The following is a 16,265-nucleotide window of genomic DNA, read 5'->3' on the forward strand; positions in this document are numbered from 1 at the left end:
TAGAAGTGGGCAGACTTTATCATGCTTTTCCATTTAAAAATGAACCAGAGTGCTTTATTTTGTGCCTCAATGTCAGTGCTCGTATTTTACAAAGCATTCAATAATTTAGAACAAAATTTCAAGAAAGAACAGAGAGCACAGTTACCTGCCGCACTATCCACTCCTGTTATCACCTTCGCTGGTTCACTCGTTGTGGCTGCAGACATTCAGCCAGTACCACGTGTCGGGCAGGTTGCTGGGTGGTGTTGGGTGCCAGGGATTCAGTGGTGAGCAAGTTACACACGGCACCTGTCACATGGAGGTTACAGTCTCTGGGGGGCAATGGCAATGACATTGACAGACAATGGCAAGGGTAGGACTAAAGAAAATGCCAAGTACAGATTTTAATATGTGTGGCAAAAACGAAAAAGACCTAAGATGCTGTTATGGAGCAAAACGGATTATTTACAGGGATAGAGTGGTCCAGAGAGGTGACACCTCAGAGGAAGGGCTGTTACAACCTGTTCAACAGCTACCTACCCCAGCTTTTGTTGCCGCCTAGGCGAAGGGGAGTTAACACCCCAGGTTTTAAAATTCGTATTACGGGAACCCCTCCTGAATATTGGTCTTTAGTTCTGCCTCCAAGAAACTAAGTCTTAAAATATCACTTCTCTCTCAGGCCTAGTTTGCCTGCAGTAGTGTTATCCGCTGACTTACCCAGGAGAGGACATCCTGCTTCCCTTCCCTGCTTCCTGATTATCAGGTCATTTAATTTTGTGTCTTTCCTCTGATCAGAAGTAAGCCCTTCATCTCCCTCTGCATCCTTTGTTCTTTTTTGAGACCACATTCTATTCCCTCCTGCCTGGCTGTCTTGTATCAACAGGAAATTCCATTTTCTCCACCACTCAGGTTTTGCCCACCTGGTTCTAGACCATTGTTTAAAAAAAGAATTGGAATCTTAAACAGTCTTCTGCACCAGAACAGGGATTATTTCTTTACAAAGACTCCTTTAATCTACCCCCATAGTCCATTTCCTGCCCCCAAAGAGAACTAACGTGAGTCTTGCCTTCATCTTCATCTAGTCCACGTGTGTTTATTGAGTGCTTGCAACACGCCAGACACTGGGGATGAATGTATTTCTACACACCCATAAAAATCTCCAAATACACCACATCTGTCTTGAGCTATATGTTACATTATTTGGCCACCAAAGTGGTCGGGGAGTTCAAACTCAGAGCTTGTGTAAACCTCCCCACTTGGTTCCCAGAGGTCACAGTCTCCCTACAATAACACTTCTTTCTCTACTCTTTCTGAGAAGGCCTGACCCCAGTGCTTGGGAAGAGGACGTGGGGTTAATTCATGGGCTGAGCCCCATGTCTTTTCCTTTCCCATACACGTGTAGCTCTGGCCACACTCCCTCCCCCTCCCCCATGGCCTGTGCTCCTCCTGGGAGGCATGGTCCCTATAAGATGCCATTTATGATTTCTGCATCACAGACATCCCTCTGGTTGAAATGTCACTGAAGCTTTGCATTTTATACAAACTTCGATCCCTTGACAAGTAAGCCATTCAGCCTTCTCCTCGCGGGGTCCACGTGATTCCCAGCCTGAACTCTCAGCTAGGTTTTCAGATTCCTAGATTTTAAAAGCCATAAATTAGCAAATCATCAACATATCACCAGGAAGGATCATCTGGTAGCCATTCTAGTCAGAAGGAAACACAGGCCCCAATAACTGATCTTCACAGAGATATGAAGAACTGTAGACAGACAGACAGAGTAAATAGGAAGACAAACAGATAATTCAAGTTGACAGGCCATCTTGGACTGATTAGGCATTCTGCTTTGATTTGCATTAAACTTTCGGGGGAAGAAGAAAAAGTGAGATTGCCCTAATACTTTGGAAAAATGACCCCTTGACTACTTCTGAAATTCAGTACCAAGGGGCAGATACCAAAAGCAAGTGTTGTTAGATGCTGTATTGTGTAATGTAAAGTGCCAGGTATCCCTTTCCAATGAGAGGGGTCTTGGTGGGTGTGGATGTGGGCGCTTCTCTCTTTGCCTCTGCTTTGGATTCTTGTAAGTCACATCTTCAGTCCTTTTTAAACTTGAAGCTCTATTTGGAGAGACTTGGGCGCATATTAAATCAATCTCCTGATAATACTAATGGAATGAAGGCTGTCTCCCTCCCCCTACCCACCCCCCCGCACTTTTCTGCTGTCTGTCTTCCCTTCCACACGCCTATCAAAATGTTCCAGCTATTGTTCTGAAAACAAGAATAGAAAGGTAGGTGGGAGATGAACTGTGTACCTTAAAAAATAGTCATATTCAGACTTAGACTTTCATTCTCAAATATTCTTTCTTCATTAAAGAAAAAGAATTCTGAATATGACTTTTCTAATTATAATCCCTGAAGATTCTTTCTGCTTAATCTCACATTTGATTGGGTGAATGCTTCCTGGGTAGATTCTGAATGTAAAGAACAAACACAACCAGCCAAGACTAAGTTGCCCCGTGGTTTCTGTTTTCCGGCTGTGTCATCCATTCTCATAGAAGTCTTTCCAGAGGATGTGCACAGTGCTTCCCAGTAGATCTGGTGTTCATCCCACTGATGCTGCCATCATACACTGAAAATAAACCAGGAAGCTTTCTAACTGGCCAAGTCCGGTGGCTCTTTTTATTAAAAAACAATCTTTAGAGGCTCATGCAACGTGAAACCCATGGAAACTTGATTTTGTACCTCCACGTCTGTTACTGGTATTGGGAAACAATGACCTGCTCCCACCCCGAAAACCACAGGGGCTGCTCCAAATGTGGGTACCACTTGTCAGTAAAAACAATCTTATGTCCCCCACTATACCTTCTCAGTAAGGACACATGTTCAGAGATAGATGCATGCCCATCTTGTGAGAGGTTTTATGGCCTTAGCCACTGACCTCAAAGGCAAATGCCAGCTAGTATATAGAACAGATTTAGGAAACCTCCTATCCCAACATATTTGCTCAACTAACAATTATTGAGCCCTGTTATGGTCCAGGCACTCTGCTAGGTGCTGTGGTTAAAAGGATGAACAAGAAAATGTGATTCTTGCTCTCCTGGAGCTTATCTGAGACTTTGACCAATCGGAACCATCCAAGGAGCCAGTAGCCGATAAACAGAAGCTGGATGACAGAGGAGCATCGTCCCTGTGAAATGCTCTTTTGGCAGGAACTTTGTTCAGTAAAATAATGAAGGTATAAAACAATCATGAAGGCTACAAGCATTTTAGAGGGAATGCTCCTAAAAGCAAGTTGATAATTCACATTGTTAAATGTACCCATTAGAGTAGTTAGGGCAAAGGTAACAGTGGGGTGACTTGTGCATCTAAAAACCTATGGGTCTAACGATGGACCCAGTAAAAGAGGGATGTGGAAAGATTTGGGAGGTAGGGGAACTGCTGCTACCACCCTGAGTTCCGTTCCTTTCCATATCTGACAAAGTCCTTCTGTGGCATCTTATGCCTTAGCAAGCTCTGGAACTGGTAGAATTCTCCCAGTACTTATGTGTGTAACAGATGGGGGCTTAATGTGTTGGGGTCTACTCAAAGTGGATGGCTAGCAACATATGCTAGCTGGGGCAACACCCTTGGGTGTGGCTGGAGAATGAGGCCAGGATGTGTCAACTTGATGGTTGTTATGGGAGGGTCAATCCCAGCAGCATATGTTCTAGGGCCATGATGCCTTATTTACCAGGGGTGTTCAGGAAAGAGGTGCGACTCACTTTGCACATCAGAGCTAGAATACCTCCCCTCTACAAGGCAAAATTAAAAACCATTTCTTTGCCTGGATTCATTCTCCCTCTATTCCACCTTCATCCCCAAAGGGTGTAGCTGACTTTTGCCTTCATCCTCTCTTCTCTTGGTGCCTCTGTTCAGAAGCATCATTACCAAGTGGAAACAGGCAAATCTGATCTGATCTGAACAGAGAAAAGTGCTGTTCAGTGCCTGGATTTCTCTGTAAGAGCAGAGAACCACCTAGGAGAGGAAGAATCAGGTCAAAGAAAGATTGGCTTACTTAAAAGTGGCCAAAGGCCACCAAGCCCTGCAGTAGTGGATGGATAAAACGCAGAGGAGTGAGGGTGTTGGGGAGAGACACAAGGAAGAACCCGTGTAATTTGTGAGAAGTGGGCAATTATGGAATTGCTTACTTAAGAAGCTGTATAAGTCCTCTTCCATGAAGAAGGAAGGAGGAGAAGAAAAACAAAATAGTGGTGATAAAACCTGCATACTGGGTTATTGTGAGAATTCAATGAGAAGCTAAAGTTAAAGTAAACAAATGCTACAGTTAGGATTCTTTGGGTATAGGCAACAGAAACTGATTCTTGCTGACTTCCGCAGAAAAGGAATTTTCTTTTTGGGAGGTTAGAGTATCTTATGGCATTCAGAGGAAAGCTGAAGATCCCGGAAAGGACAGAGATTACCTAGAGGAGCAGCCCTAGGATCCAGCAGGCAGCAATTCAGTGAAAGTCCTTACAGGGTTTCACCATCAGGATCAGTCAGTTCCCACCGTGAACTTAGTGTCCCTTCATTTAAGATTGAAAAGCTCTGGTTGGCCTAGTTTGGGCAGGGAACCATGGTTAAAGGTCCCAAGACTACATCGGATTGGGGACGGGTGGTTCCCCAAATTTAAAATGAGGTACTGTTCTTTAGGTTGGACAGAACCCATGCTCCAGATGAGGGGCGGCTTCTTAATTACATGCACAAGCAGCAGAAGCAGCTTATCTGCATGTCCTCTTCTCATACCTCTCCCCCCATCCTTTCCCCAGGCCAAGGTTTAGGTTTTTGCTTAATCTTATCATGAACACCATTGTGGACAACCAGAGCACTGGGCCCTCACCATGGTCCTTCCTGATCAATGCACTTTTCTTTGCAAGTACTTTGAAGACATTGTCAAAAAAAAAAAAAGTTGTGTGTTTCTGTGTGTGTGTCCAAAACATATCTAGCACCTAATTTTAAGAATCTGTACATTTAGGTAACTGCAGTCTCTTCCTATAGCCAAATCCAATGAGGAAAGATCAAAAATTAATTAATTTATAAACCCTAAACTCTCTTTAATTTGACATCATTTTAAAATTTAAATTTAAATATAAACTATTTTAATTTTTCCAAAAAAATGAAGTGCTGTTGAAAGGAAGGTACATGCTGGACTGGTAAATACAGCCAACGTCTCCTGCTCTGAGGTTCTCAGTATTTATTTTTAAGACTTGGACTGAGGTTGCTTTTAGGCAACAAGCTACAAAAGGTGTGTGATCATTCCTCGTGCCTGGTGTGATTATGGAGGTCTAATTGTGACTTGGGGTGGTGGAGGTGCAGATACAGATCCTTCTGTGTGGTTTAGGTCCTGACTGTCTGCATAGGATGAGATATACTCTCTTCATGCAGAAAGCTCTGGTCTTGTCAGGACGTCCCAGTGTTCTCCGTTGGGGCTATCAGTAGTCTGTCCTCTGACCTTGGGGCTCTGTTTTACAGAGGTGCCTTTGCTGCACTGTTGGGATCTGTTAGGGAAACAGCTAAACAGCTGTTTCTCCTCCAGCACAGCTCTATTGACAGCTGGATAAGATGATTACTTTATTCTCTTCCTCACTAGGAGGGAAAAGACATTTTCTTCCTTTGCAATTAGCAAGGTACTAGATGTGGGCCCTGGGTAGACAATTATCTCCAAACCTCCTTGGTTTTGTTTTTGTTGTTGTTGTTGGCTTGCTTTTGTTTCTTCATCTGTTTTAACAGGAAATAGTTAAAACCAGGGTTGGGGATCATGAGCTCCATACATGCTCACAATTGTTTTGTTTTCATTTTTGTCCTCTTTACATGGACTGTCCTCTCACAAACGAGGCACGGTGGTAGATCGGAGGTGGCAGAATCAGCCAATGATCTGCAGGCTTGCAGTTAACTAACTAAAATTTCTTCTACATTTCCTATGACATAGGGTGTCCAAGCCAGGCACACTTCACCAGCTGTTCCATTGGTCAATAGACAGTTCTTGAAAGCCCAGCAAGTTTTGGGGGTCTTGAGCTAGGCCTCAGGGTGGCATGGAAGGACGGGGCCCACACAGCCTGGAGTTAGCTTTTGTTTGCTGACGATGATTGCCCCACGTGGAAGGCAGTTCCTTTGGGACGGGCTCTTGGTACCAGCAGCAGTGGGAAGGCAGGATTAGGATTAACCTTCTTCCTTTGGGCAGTGGGGTCATGAGCCTTAAGGGAAAACCTGGGTAACAGTTGCTCTAAAGGACATGCCCCAAATCAGGGGAAGCTGCCTGATGAAGCAGGCACAAAAAGCACTACCAGGTGAGACCGAATGTAAAGCCCAGAATCTTCCTTTGAGTCTCAGCTTGCATGAGAGACAGAGTCTTGGAGAGAGAGTTATGTAGACCCTGAATGGCTTCAGTTCAACCTAGGAGGGACAGCATGAACTTTGAGTACGGACCACTGTGTGATTTGGGTCGTGGGGTCTTTTGTCACCCCTGCCCTGCTTTCTATGTGATAAAATGCTGTCGAATTCCGTTGACAGGTCCTTCTTAACATGCATTCCCATCAGATACAATTTCCAATAGTGGGAGGCACTGGGAGTGAGAGGTAGGACGAGGAAAGCATGATTAGAAGGCTCAGCAGAGGGACAGACAAGATTCTAGCATATGTATTTGATATAAATATTATAGTTTTACAGAGGCATCTAGATCAATATATGCCACATTTCATCTACCTCTTTGACAAAGTGAGCGCAATGTATTCAGGGAAAGCTGTATAGGATTTTCAATTTACTCTGTATGATTTATTGTGACAGGATAGCTATGGGTTTTTTAAGTTCTTTATACTTGTTCCAGTAAAGATGGATATAGTATCTTTAAAAATAAACAGCCCAGAGCTGTGCATTTTACACTGTCTTCCTAGAGTGAGGCTCAGCTAAAGAGAGATCTGAGACCTCCCTGCCCTCGTGGGACGTGATGCAGTCAAATTTGCCTCAGTCCTCACTCTTTAGCTTTTTCTGGCGGGGGAGGGAAGTAAACAGGAGACTGAATTAGGAAGCTATTGCAGATGTCTAGAGAAGATAGGATGGCATGGATTAGGGTGGGGACAGAGAACTGGAACGCCGAGAGAGGATTCAGCAGCATCTGTGGTGCAGCCCCGTCAGTCTGGGTCTTTTCATTTTCTAGTGACTGGCCCTGGGTCACACAGGACAACCCCCCACCCACCCCCCACCCCAGTCTCCTGATTCCTAGCCCAGGCTCCTTTCAGGGGCACCAGCTGCTTCAGTTTAGAAGACATCAAACCGAGGGGGTAGGTCTGCCCATGCTCCGGCATTCACCTTGCACTGATCTCTGGACCTCTGTTTCCATATCAAAATAATGCAGGCACTAGACTAAACATACACCAGGGGCCGTCCTGAGACTAAGAAAAACGTGAGAACATGGAAGGAAGCCTATCATTGTCACTTTTTCAAAGGCCAGTGGCTTTAAGAAACATTACCGGAGTCTTTTTTAAAGTGTGTAGATATTAGTTCTCATTGAGCTACACTCCACCTCAGTGGATCTCTGGATGCCTCATTTGCTGGAACCCGGGGAAGCTTTGTCTGGGAGACCCCACTCTGTCCTCTTATGCCTCCTGCCGTAAGTCAGGTCCCCTAAGTGATCCATTCTGACAGACATCAGTGGAATTGAGTTCTGAAACTGAAGTTCCAACTCAACTGGGGCATTCTGGCATTCCTGACTCATCTCCAAGAAGGGTGTAGACAGATTGAGGATAATGTGCAGGATTTCCTTCTGGAAGTGGAGATGGTTAATGATGGGAGGGGCACACCAATGTGTATTTAGTGAAGACGTACCCATGAAATAAGCAACTGGCAGCTTTCTGGTGAAGCTGATAGAGTTTGTAATAGTCAAGCATTATTCTTCTTCTGATTAAGTCACACTCAAGCCCCTTGATGCCAAGCCTGCTCCATGGAACACTAGGGTTACCCACTCCTAATCCAATCCATCCCATGTTTCTGGCCCTTACCCAAACCAGGCATGCTTGCTTACATTGGATGAGTAACTCCTTCCCACAAAATGCCATCGGCTACTATTTTGGCATTTAAGATGGTTCCTCACGTATCTGAGTTGGATCTTTTAATCCAAGCCATTAAAATTAGTTTATCCCAAGAAAGAGTTGTTCACAGGACTTGAGAGAACTTTAAAAACCAGAAAGACCATCACATCAGAAATGGTTAATGATTTAGGTTTGTTGGCCATCTTCACAAACTGAGTGGCCAGGCCCTGTAGACAGCCATCATTAAGATTGCTGGTAGTCTAAAAAAGTTCAAGTCCAGAGCCACAGATGGGAAGAATGTTAGAGCCCTTCATAGCTAACTTTCCTAAATATTCTCTGTTGTCAGTGAATCTTTTAGCTTTTTGTTATCTTCTGGACCCTTGGGCTGGACATGGCATAGAGTGTCTAAAATGGACATTTATATCACCTTGCAGCCCTTTGTCTTGCCAAATTGGGTGGCTTCAGTTAAAAAGTTGGTTTAGAGTTTGTTGTCACTCAGCCTTTGCTGTCTTGAGCTTGCTGGCCTGGCTGATTAGACGCAGCTAGAATCTAGTGATACCACAAAGTGGTGATGCTTTAAGTGAGGGCCTCTCTCCTGGCCCAGGGAGGACCCTCCGACGTCTCCTCCACCATGTGTCTGAGAGGACCTTTTGTTGGCCCAGCCCTGTCTGTCGTGAAGGAGCAGAAGCTGAAATACCCAAACCTCTGCTCTCTCCATTTCATCACCTGTGTCTTTGTGAGAGTTAGAGGCTGAGACCTGGATCATATGCCGGGCAAGTCACTTTACCTGCTGTGGGACGTCAGGCACATGACTTAAGGAAATTGAGGTTCAGAGAGGTTATTTGAAAAGATACAGATAGTAGCAACACAGGGTTGTTTGAGGATCAGGTGAGAGAGACTCCAGGAGCCATAGAGCACTTTATATCTGTTACATCCTGATGTACAGATATCACATGACTCCTACCATTTAATCATTCTTAAAATGGCCCAGACTCTTTACTAGGCCCTTTCCATGTATTATCTGTTTAAATAAATCCTCAAGATAACCTCATGAATCAGGTACTAGCTCCAGCCCCTCAGAGACTCTGACATTATAGTTGTAAAATGCAGAATTGGTACCTTGCCCAAGACTATTTGGTTATTTAGTGTCTGAGCTGAGTTACCACAGGGCTATCAAAGTATGAATCTCACATGGTAGATTTGTAGGTGTCAAGGAACCCGACAGAGAGAATCTTAGATGCAGATCTTTTTGGCATTTCTCAAATCATGCACCGTGAACAACCATCACTCTGCTTCCAAGGAGAGCACACCCTGCTCTCAGTCTTCGAGTATTTTCAATTATAGTTTCAATCACTGAAGATGTGAGAAATTCTGCTTCTCTTCTCCCAGCAATAAGAGCTTTCTTCAAACTATTGCCCACGGAATTTTCAAAAGTCCTGAAAATATTTCTGGAAAATAACATTTCCCCTTTCACCATCCATCCCTTGCACTCCTGCAGGGCCCCTAGTGCTCCCTCAGATATGGGCTGGTGGGAGCAGATCTTCTCATGCAGATGCTGATTTAGAGAGGCAGCTTCTCTCCATCCATCTATTCTAACTGCATTCAAACATTTTCAATATGTGGGCTCCTTGATAGCTTCCACTGTATGGAAAACAAAATGGAGGGAAATGATTATTGGCACAAAAGGAGGAAGCCATAAATCTTCAAATCAGATAGAGGACAGATTGGAACAATATGGGTTCTCCAAGGTTGCCATGATAGTGTACTTAATAACTCTTCTTGGGCAAAAAGGCAATCTGCTTTCAATCACTCTCGCTTTTTCTGAGCAAAAATACCAATTATGTTGAAGGAAGATTTTTTTTCTTCCTTTTTGATAAAGACTGCTCTCCACCTCAGAAATCATGCTGTAGCTTAAAGATATATATTTTCAATTGTCTGGAATGGTATTGGACAGCTAGCACCAAATTAGAAAAGTCAATCCTTTTTTTTCTCCCCTCTCCTGCCAACATTTGTCTACTTCTTAAGAGACATGAAAGCTAATTAAAGGCTTAAGGGATAATATTGATGGCATTGGAATATATTTTATATGTACCCAGCACATTTTCAGCTAAGAGAACCCTGTCTCTTTCTAAGGCTGAATAAATCAGCTGGCTGAATCTTTGATTCAAGGGTAAGAGGGTGGACTCATCTCCTTCCCCTCTGCTTCCCACACATCTGTCCTGGAGATGAATGAGCTCAGAAGAGGAAAAGGGAATGCTGGCAGATGTTCATTCAGTTCTTTGCGTACAGGATAGGAAGGTTGAACGTTCTGGCATTTCCCTGGACCTATCATTGATTTGACTCTAGCTCTGAATGATAACCAGGCTTATGCTGGTATAGAACTTTGAGCTTTGCAATGCTTGGTGCAGGAGGCTGGATGGGTAGTATTAACCTCTCAGCTCCCTCTTCAATTGAATGGGGATAAGTAGCTTGCCCAGGATCACACACATCCTTGGTAGCAGAGCAGGGAATGAAATCTGGCTTACTTTCGGGAAGAGTTCCAGTCACGTATCTGTCCTGCAGAGGTGCCCATACATTGGATTCATGCTGGCCTTGTTCTCAACGATGGAAGTTTGTAAGCAGAAAGCACTAGACTTGCCCCCAAACAGCCCCACTGTCATCTGTGCAGAGGTCAGATATCAGGAGGGAGATACTGTTTCTCAACCACTTTCTGAACATACTTGGCAAGTTCAAAATCAGAAGTCTTATTCAGAACATGCATATTCCCTGGCAGCCTGTTTTGTCCATATAAATGCACGTTCGCCACAAGAAACAGTTTAAGATATGACCTGATGAAAATGTTTATAGTCCGGTTGTTCAACTTACATCGTGTATTCTGACATACATACTGTGTGTCTCAGAAGGAGGTTAGTCATATGGGTTTGGGGGCATGAAATTTGAATCAGTGGCCAAGGGACCTCCCTTAACCTAGTAGGTACTGGCTTGAGAACAGAGTGATTATATTAAAACGTCTCTTCTGAGGGAGCCCATTGACATTCCACAATCCCCCCTCCAAGGGCCTCCACTTGCCCGCTCGCTAAGTGCAGCACCGTAACAATAACAGTCCATAATGGTGATATTATTAAGTGCATCATGCATATTATTGATTTACTCTTTGTTCTGCATCATTATCCTTTCACCAATGAGTTTACTGCATTATTCTCACATACTTAATCAAGCACCAAATTACACGGAAAAGGGCAGGCTCTTGTAATGGCATCTAAAGGAACATCGCATAAGCAATCATCACTGCCTTCTCTTAGGAGCCGCCTCCAGCCAATGAGCTTTTCTGCCTTATTGGAATGTGCACAGAGCAATTATGAAGTGCAAGGGGCCTGGCCATTCTAAATTTCCCCACAAAATTACCGTGCTTCACGTTCACCACCTGCCCATGCCTCACAGCCCAGCCAGGGAGTCGGCCTCTGTCACTGTCAGCCTGAGGGGCACAGGGATCTGGGCTGAGCCTTTTGCTACAGTCTCTTTAGTAGAAGCCAGCAGGTTTTATCTCCACAGTCAGTCACGGGGGTAACTCTTGCACCAAAGAGCGTCCTCCTGACTAAGCATCGTATGTAATAAGTATACGTGGCCATAGGATAGCCCAGTGTCAAAGTCAGATTGGTCCAGGAGCCCAAAGATGTTGGGGAGACTGTTCTTCCTTCCAGGAGCCCTGGAAGGTGGGCTCATCTCCTCAGGGGGAGTTACCATCTCCAGAAACAGAAGTCCAAACCACCCCAAAATAAAGGCAGACAATTCCATCTTCATCATCCCTTCCTAGCTTTTCTCCCCATCCTGAGGTAAATTCCTTTGTTTCTCATAGAAATCCCAGGCACCCTAAGGAAGCAGCTGTCCGGGGGTGCACAGCCTGCCTGCGGCACGATCTCAGATTCCATAGGTATCCCATCCCCATTTAGTCCTGAGTAATGCTCACTTACTGTAAAGTGTTACCTGCCCCCGTTGTCAGAGGAGTTATGGCGGAAAAGTGCAAAATTTCCTTTTTACTGCTTACGGCCAGCAGAGCCCATAATGTGTCAAGCTGCACATTAGCCACCCTGATAAAAGTCCGCTTTCGTACACACAAAATCATCATTTCAACAAGATTTGTTATCTCATTACCTGATAAGCTCTATGTCATAAACCAAGACTCATTCGGTAAATCATCCCGGAGGACGCTTTGTGGGCAGAAAGGGAGAGATGTGAATCTGCAAGGGACTTGATAATGCAGCATTTAAGCTCAAGCATAATGTCACTTATTGTTAAATGCATAAAACCACTTGGCCGAACGGCTGGGCTTTTAATAGGATTTTGTGCAGCATCAGGTGAGAAGCCATATGCTTTTCTGTCAGAGTCTCTGAGCACCTTCCAGCCCCGCTGCTTTGCCTCACTGCCCTCTGGGGAGGGGAACTGGGCTTTACTGAGCCTCCTTGGGAGAGACGAATGCTTCCCTGCAGCTGCGCGCTTCCTCTGTCTGGCCGCGGGTGGGTGCCGGGGAATCGCTGGGCTTTGCCTCATCTAACTGGCCTCTCCCATCCAGGCACATTGTGGTCTGTGGACACATCACCCTGGAGAGCGTTTCCAACTTCCTGAAGGACTTTCTGCACAAGGACCGGGATGATGTCAACGTGGAGATTGTCTTTCTTCACAAGTAAGAGGCCCCTGCTGTTTCTAGACCCTCCACCCAGCCAGGCACCTCTAGGGGGACTCCTCAAGTGTCTGTAGGAGGGGTGATGTGAGGGCGGCATTCGGGGGGCAGGGCAGAGTTGAATCAGCCACAATCCCTGCTGGGCTCATTGGAGAGGATGTTCTGGAACCGATGGAAAGGAAGCAATGCACTTGTTCAGTGAATAAGAGCAGTATCTGTCTCTGTGGAAGCAATTCTGACAAGTAACGGTGGGGTTCATTATGGGTCAAACACGTCATTACTGTCCCCTCAGCTGTCTGGATCTGTGCGATCCAGGTGTGTCCACAGTGTCTGGTGTGGATGATTAGCTGTATGGTGTAGATTCCTTATGAGTGGAGGACTGACATAGTGACCAAGCAAGACAGAGACATAAGAGGAAGCAGGGTACAGGGTAATAGCAACAGTGATAACAACAACTGTCGTTCCTAGGAACCTGCAGTGTAGGACACGGTGCGGGTCACCACAGCCTCTCCTGAAATCAACAGAGGGAGTAAGAGTACATGCTTGACTCAGAGTACAATCTGAATCCTGACTCAACCAAGTACTGAACAAGTTCACCTCCCTGGGCCTCAGTTTCCACATCCATAAGATGGGGAGATCACAATGGTTTCCTGGGCTATTTTGAGAATGAAAAGAAGTAATCCATTCCAAGTATACAGAGCAGAATCAGGCACACAGTAAGTGCTCAATAAATGTTAGCTGTCATCATGAGAGAGAAAGTACATTCGGCTGCCCAATGTACTTAGGAGGTAGGTCTTATCAAGTTTGTTTTACAGGTGAGGAAAGCAAGTTCTTTGCCTGATCCCCTTTTAGGTAAAAGGTAGTCCATAACAGGGATGGAGAGTTGGGGGATACAGGCATGTTGACGTGGGTGGCACCCTCTTCTTTTATGGAGATGGGGCTATCATGGGGGCCAGTCTTAGCCCCATGTTGCCAAGGGACAAAGCTCACATGTTGGTGTTGGCTCCATGTGGGGTTGACCACCCAGGACTCAGTCCTGCTCTGAGATCCCACCGAGGTTGACTTTCCTGTAGCTATCCAAGGCATCTCCTTCCTTTCAGCATTTGTGAATATGAAACTGACCATGTCTGAGCACCAGCATTTTTCTTCTTAGCACTGACTTATCCAAGTTCTGAAAACACCAGCCAGGCCATGGGCACAGGAGCAGAACCCACAGATCCAATTAACTGCTTAGCCACCGATGGCCAGCTGTGGGGCTCATCCTCTGCTGAGCATTTGGAAGGTTCAAGACAAGTATAGTGTATAGGTTCTGCCCTCATCTTGGTTTGGCAGTTCAAGATGAGCACATGTGCAGCAATTGGAGCACAACATGGATCATCTAGTAACGGACTGATGTCAGTTTAATCAAGTGGCAGAATCACACGGGGCATCTGTATCAGGGAGAGACCACCACTCCTTGTATTTCCAGGGCAGGCAGGCTTCCTGAAGGAGGACCGACTTGTCATGGATCTGGAAGACTGGTTGGATTTGTACAGGCAGCTGCTTTTCTCTCACCCACTGCTTTAGTCTGAGTCAACAAGCTGGCTGTTACTGCTTCAGTTGCTAGGATTCACCTTTGTGTCCCCAGCATCTATCAGTGTCAGCCTTGTCGTCCATGGCCCAGTTAATTAACCTCTCAAAGCTTTGGGTTAATAACATACCTTCCTGTAGAGTTGTTTTGAGGTTTAAATGAGTTAATACTTGTCAAGTGCTTAGGATGGTGGCTGCCACATAGTAAATGCTCAGGAACATTAGCGGTTATTATCATGACTGAGTACTACATAAATGTCAGGCAAGGGTTGATTAACTCAGTCCTTGGCACCTAGTAGGTTCTTGGCACCTAGTAGGCACAGTACCTAACAGAGAGTAGGTATTTTTCATCTCTGCAGAAATAATAAATGAATGAACAGGTCAACCAATGTTTTAATCCTTGCCCTGCAATGGGAAAGACGGCTGTGTAGCTCAGCACCACGAGTGTTGAATAGTGTACATTGCTGAATCAAGAACGATACTGAGAGTGGGTTAGCTCTGTGCACGGCTGCTCAGAAGTGACGTTTTTCTGATCCAGGCCCTGGGGAGTGAAAAGTCCATGAGGTGGAGAAGCAGGGAAAAGGGTTTTGATGGAAGGCACAGCAGGAGACTCTGCCAGGAAGACTTTTGGCTAATCCCTGATGTCACAGCCTCAGTTTCTCCATTCATAAAATAGGGATTCCATTCATCATGAAGTTGAAGACATTTTGCCCCATAGGTCTCAGACTCTGTAAAGGTTATGAACCTCTTCATTTTAACTTCGTACTGGTTTTGGTTTTCACTTGGGCTTGGGTTTTACTTCTCTTGAGTGTGAGCCTCTTATTTATGGCCAGAAAGGGGGCTGCGTTGAAGGTGAAAACCTTTTTCCCATGTCTCTCTCTGTGAAAATTGGAGGGAAGGGAGGTCATGGAGGCTGAATACCCGAGTCTGTTATATTAATGGCTGTTTTTTCTCTCCCTGCCCAGCATTTCCCCTAACCTGGAGCTTGAAGCTCTGTTCAAACGACATTTTACTCAGGTGGAATTTTACCAGGGTTCAGTCCTCAATCCACACGATCTTGCGAGAGTCAAGGTAAGAAGGAAGAAGTGACCTCTGCTTTTACTCCATCTGGGGCGTGTGACTCTGTGGTGAAGGGACATGCGTCCCAGGGTGGCCAAGAGTCACCTCCATACCCCTAATGAGATAAATCAGATACCACCAACCTTGGTGTCACCCTTGTACTGATCTCAGGACTTTGTTCTGCTGGCACATGGTGGACCACGTGTTAAGCATTCTACATGTAGACTTGTTGTACATAACATGCTAGACATCACTGGTTGCCTCAATATCAGCACTGCTAAAGGAAGTAGACCAGTTGTATGGACTCAATATATAACATAACAATCAAGTAATTTCCATTATGAATACTTAAATTGGACTCAGTGTAACTCTGAAATCTGTTATTTACATCAGAAAGAAACATTAAGGATACACTATAAAATAAAGTTTACCCAAGCCGTAACACATTTTGAGCTTCCTTTTTTCCTCACCAAGGACTAAAGGTGCAAAACTAAACACTCGGGAATCTGATAGCACTTGGTAATGGGCTCATCTTTCTTTCTAGAACCTACTAAGTTAGACTCTTCTTATAAAGCACACCTAAGGCTTATAAGGGAAAGGGATACAGCAAAATGGCATATGCTACTTTACTCATTTCACATAGATTTTGTAAGCACGTTCAATCTTTGCACGCCAGTGGAGATAGATTAATATTTTGAATCCACTGACATCTAAATGCTTACTGTGGTCACCACATAATGCAGTAAATAATGTAATTGGCAAACGTGAACAAGCCAAAAGGATTTGGGTAAATTCTTTACTTTATGAAAGAAAGAAAACTAGAGACAATTTGTGACATACCATGGAGGAAACCATGGCCTCCCACCAAATGCAAGAATGGTCTTTTATAAGTATAACATCCCAAGTAGGACAGACCTGAGCCAG

The 16,265-nt window shown here is 44.9% G+C and overlaps 1 protein-coding gene across 3 annotated transcripts in view; it reads left to right on the plus strand.

Annotated features, from left to right (window-relative positions):
• KCNMA1 (potassium calcium-activated channel subfamily M alpha 1) overlaps positions 1-16,265 on the plus strand; it is a 748,255-nt gene that overhangs the window by 526,418 nt on the left and 205,572 nt on the right. For all 3 annotated transcript variants that reach the window (XM_060111611.1, XM_060111630.1, XM_060111620.1), the window contains exons 10-11: positions 12,606-12,716; positions 15,248-15,353. In XM_060111611.1, the coding sequence (XP_059967594.1) occupies positions 12,606-12,716; positions 15,248-15,353 (217 nt within the window). The remainder of the gene's footprint in view (positions 1-12,605; positions 12,717-15,247; positions 15,354-16,265) is intronic.

Source organism: Mesoplodon densirostris, chromosome 1 (assembly GCF_025265405.1).
Source record: "Mesoplodon densirostris isolate mMesDen1 chromosome 1, mMesDen1 primary haplotype, whole genome shotgun sequence".
Classification (NCBI taxonomy): domain Eukaryota; kingdom Metazoa; phylum Chordata; class Mammalia; order Artiodactyla; family Ziphiidae; genus Mesoplodon; species Mesoplodon densirostris.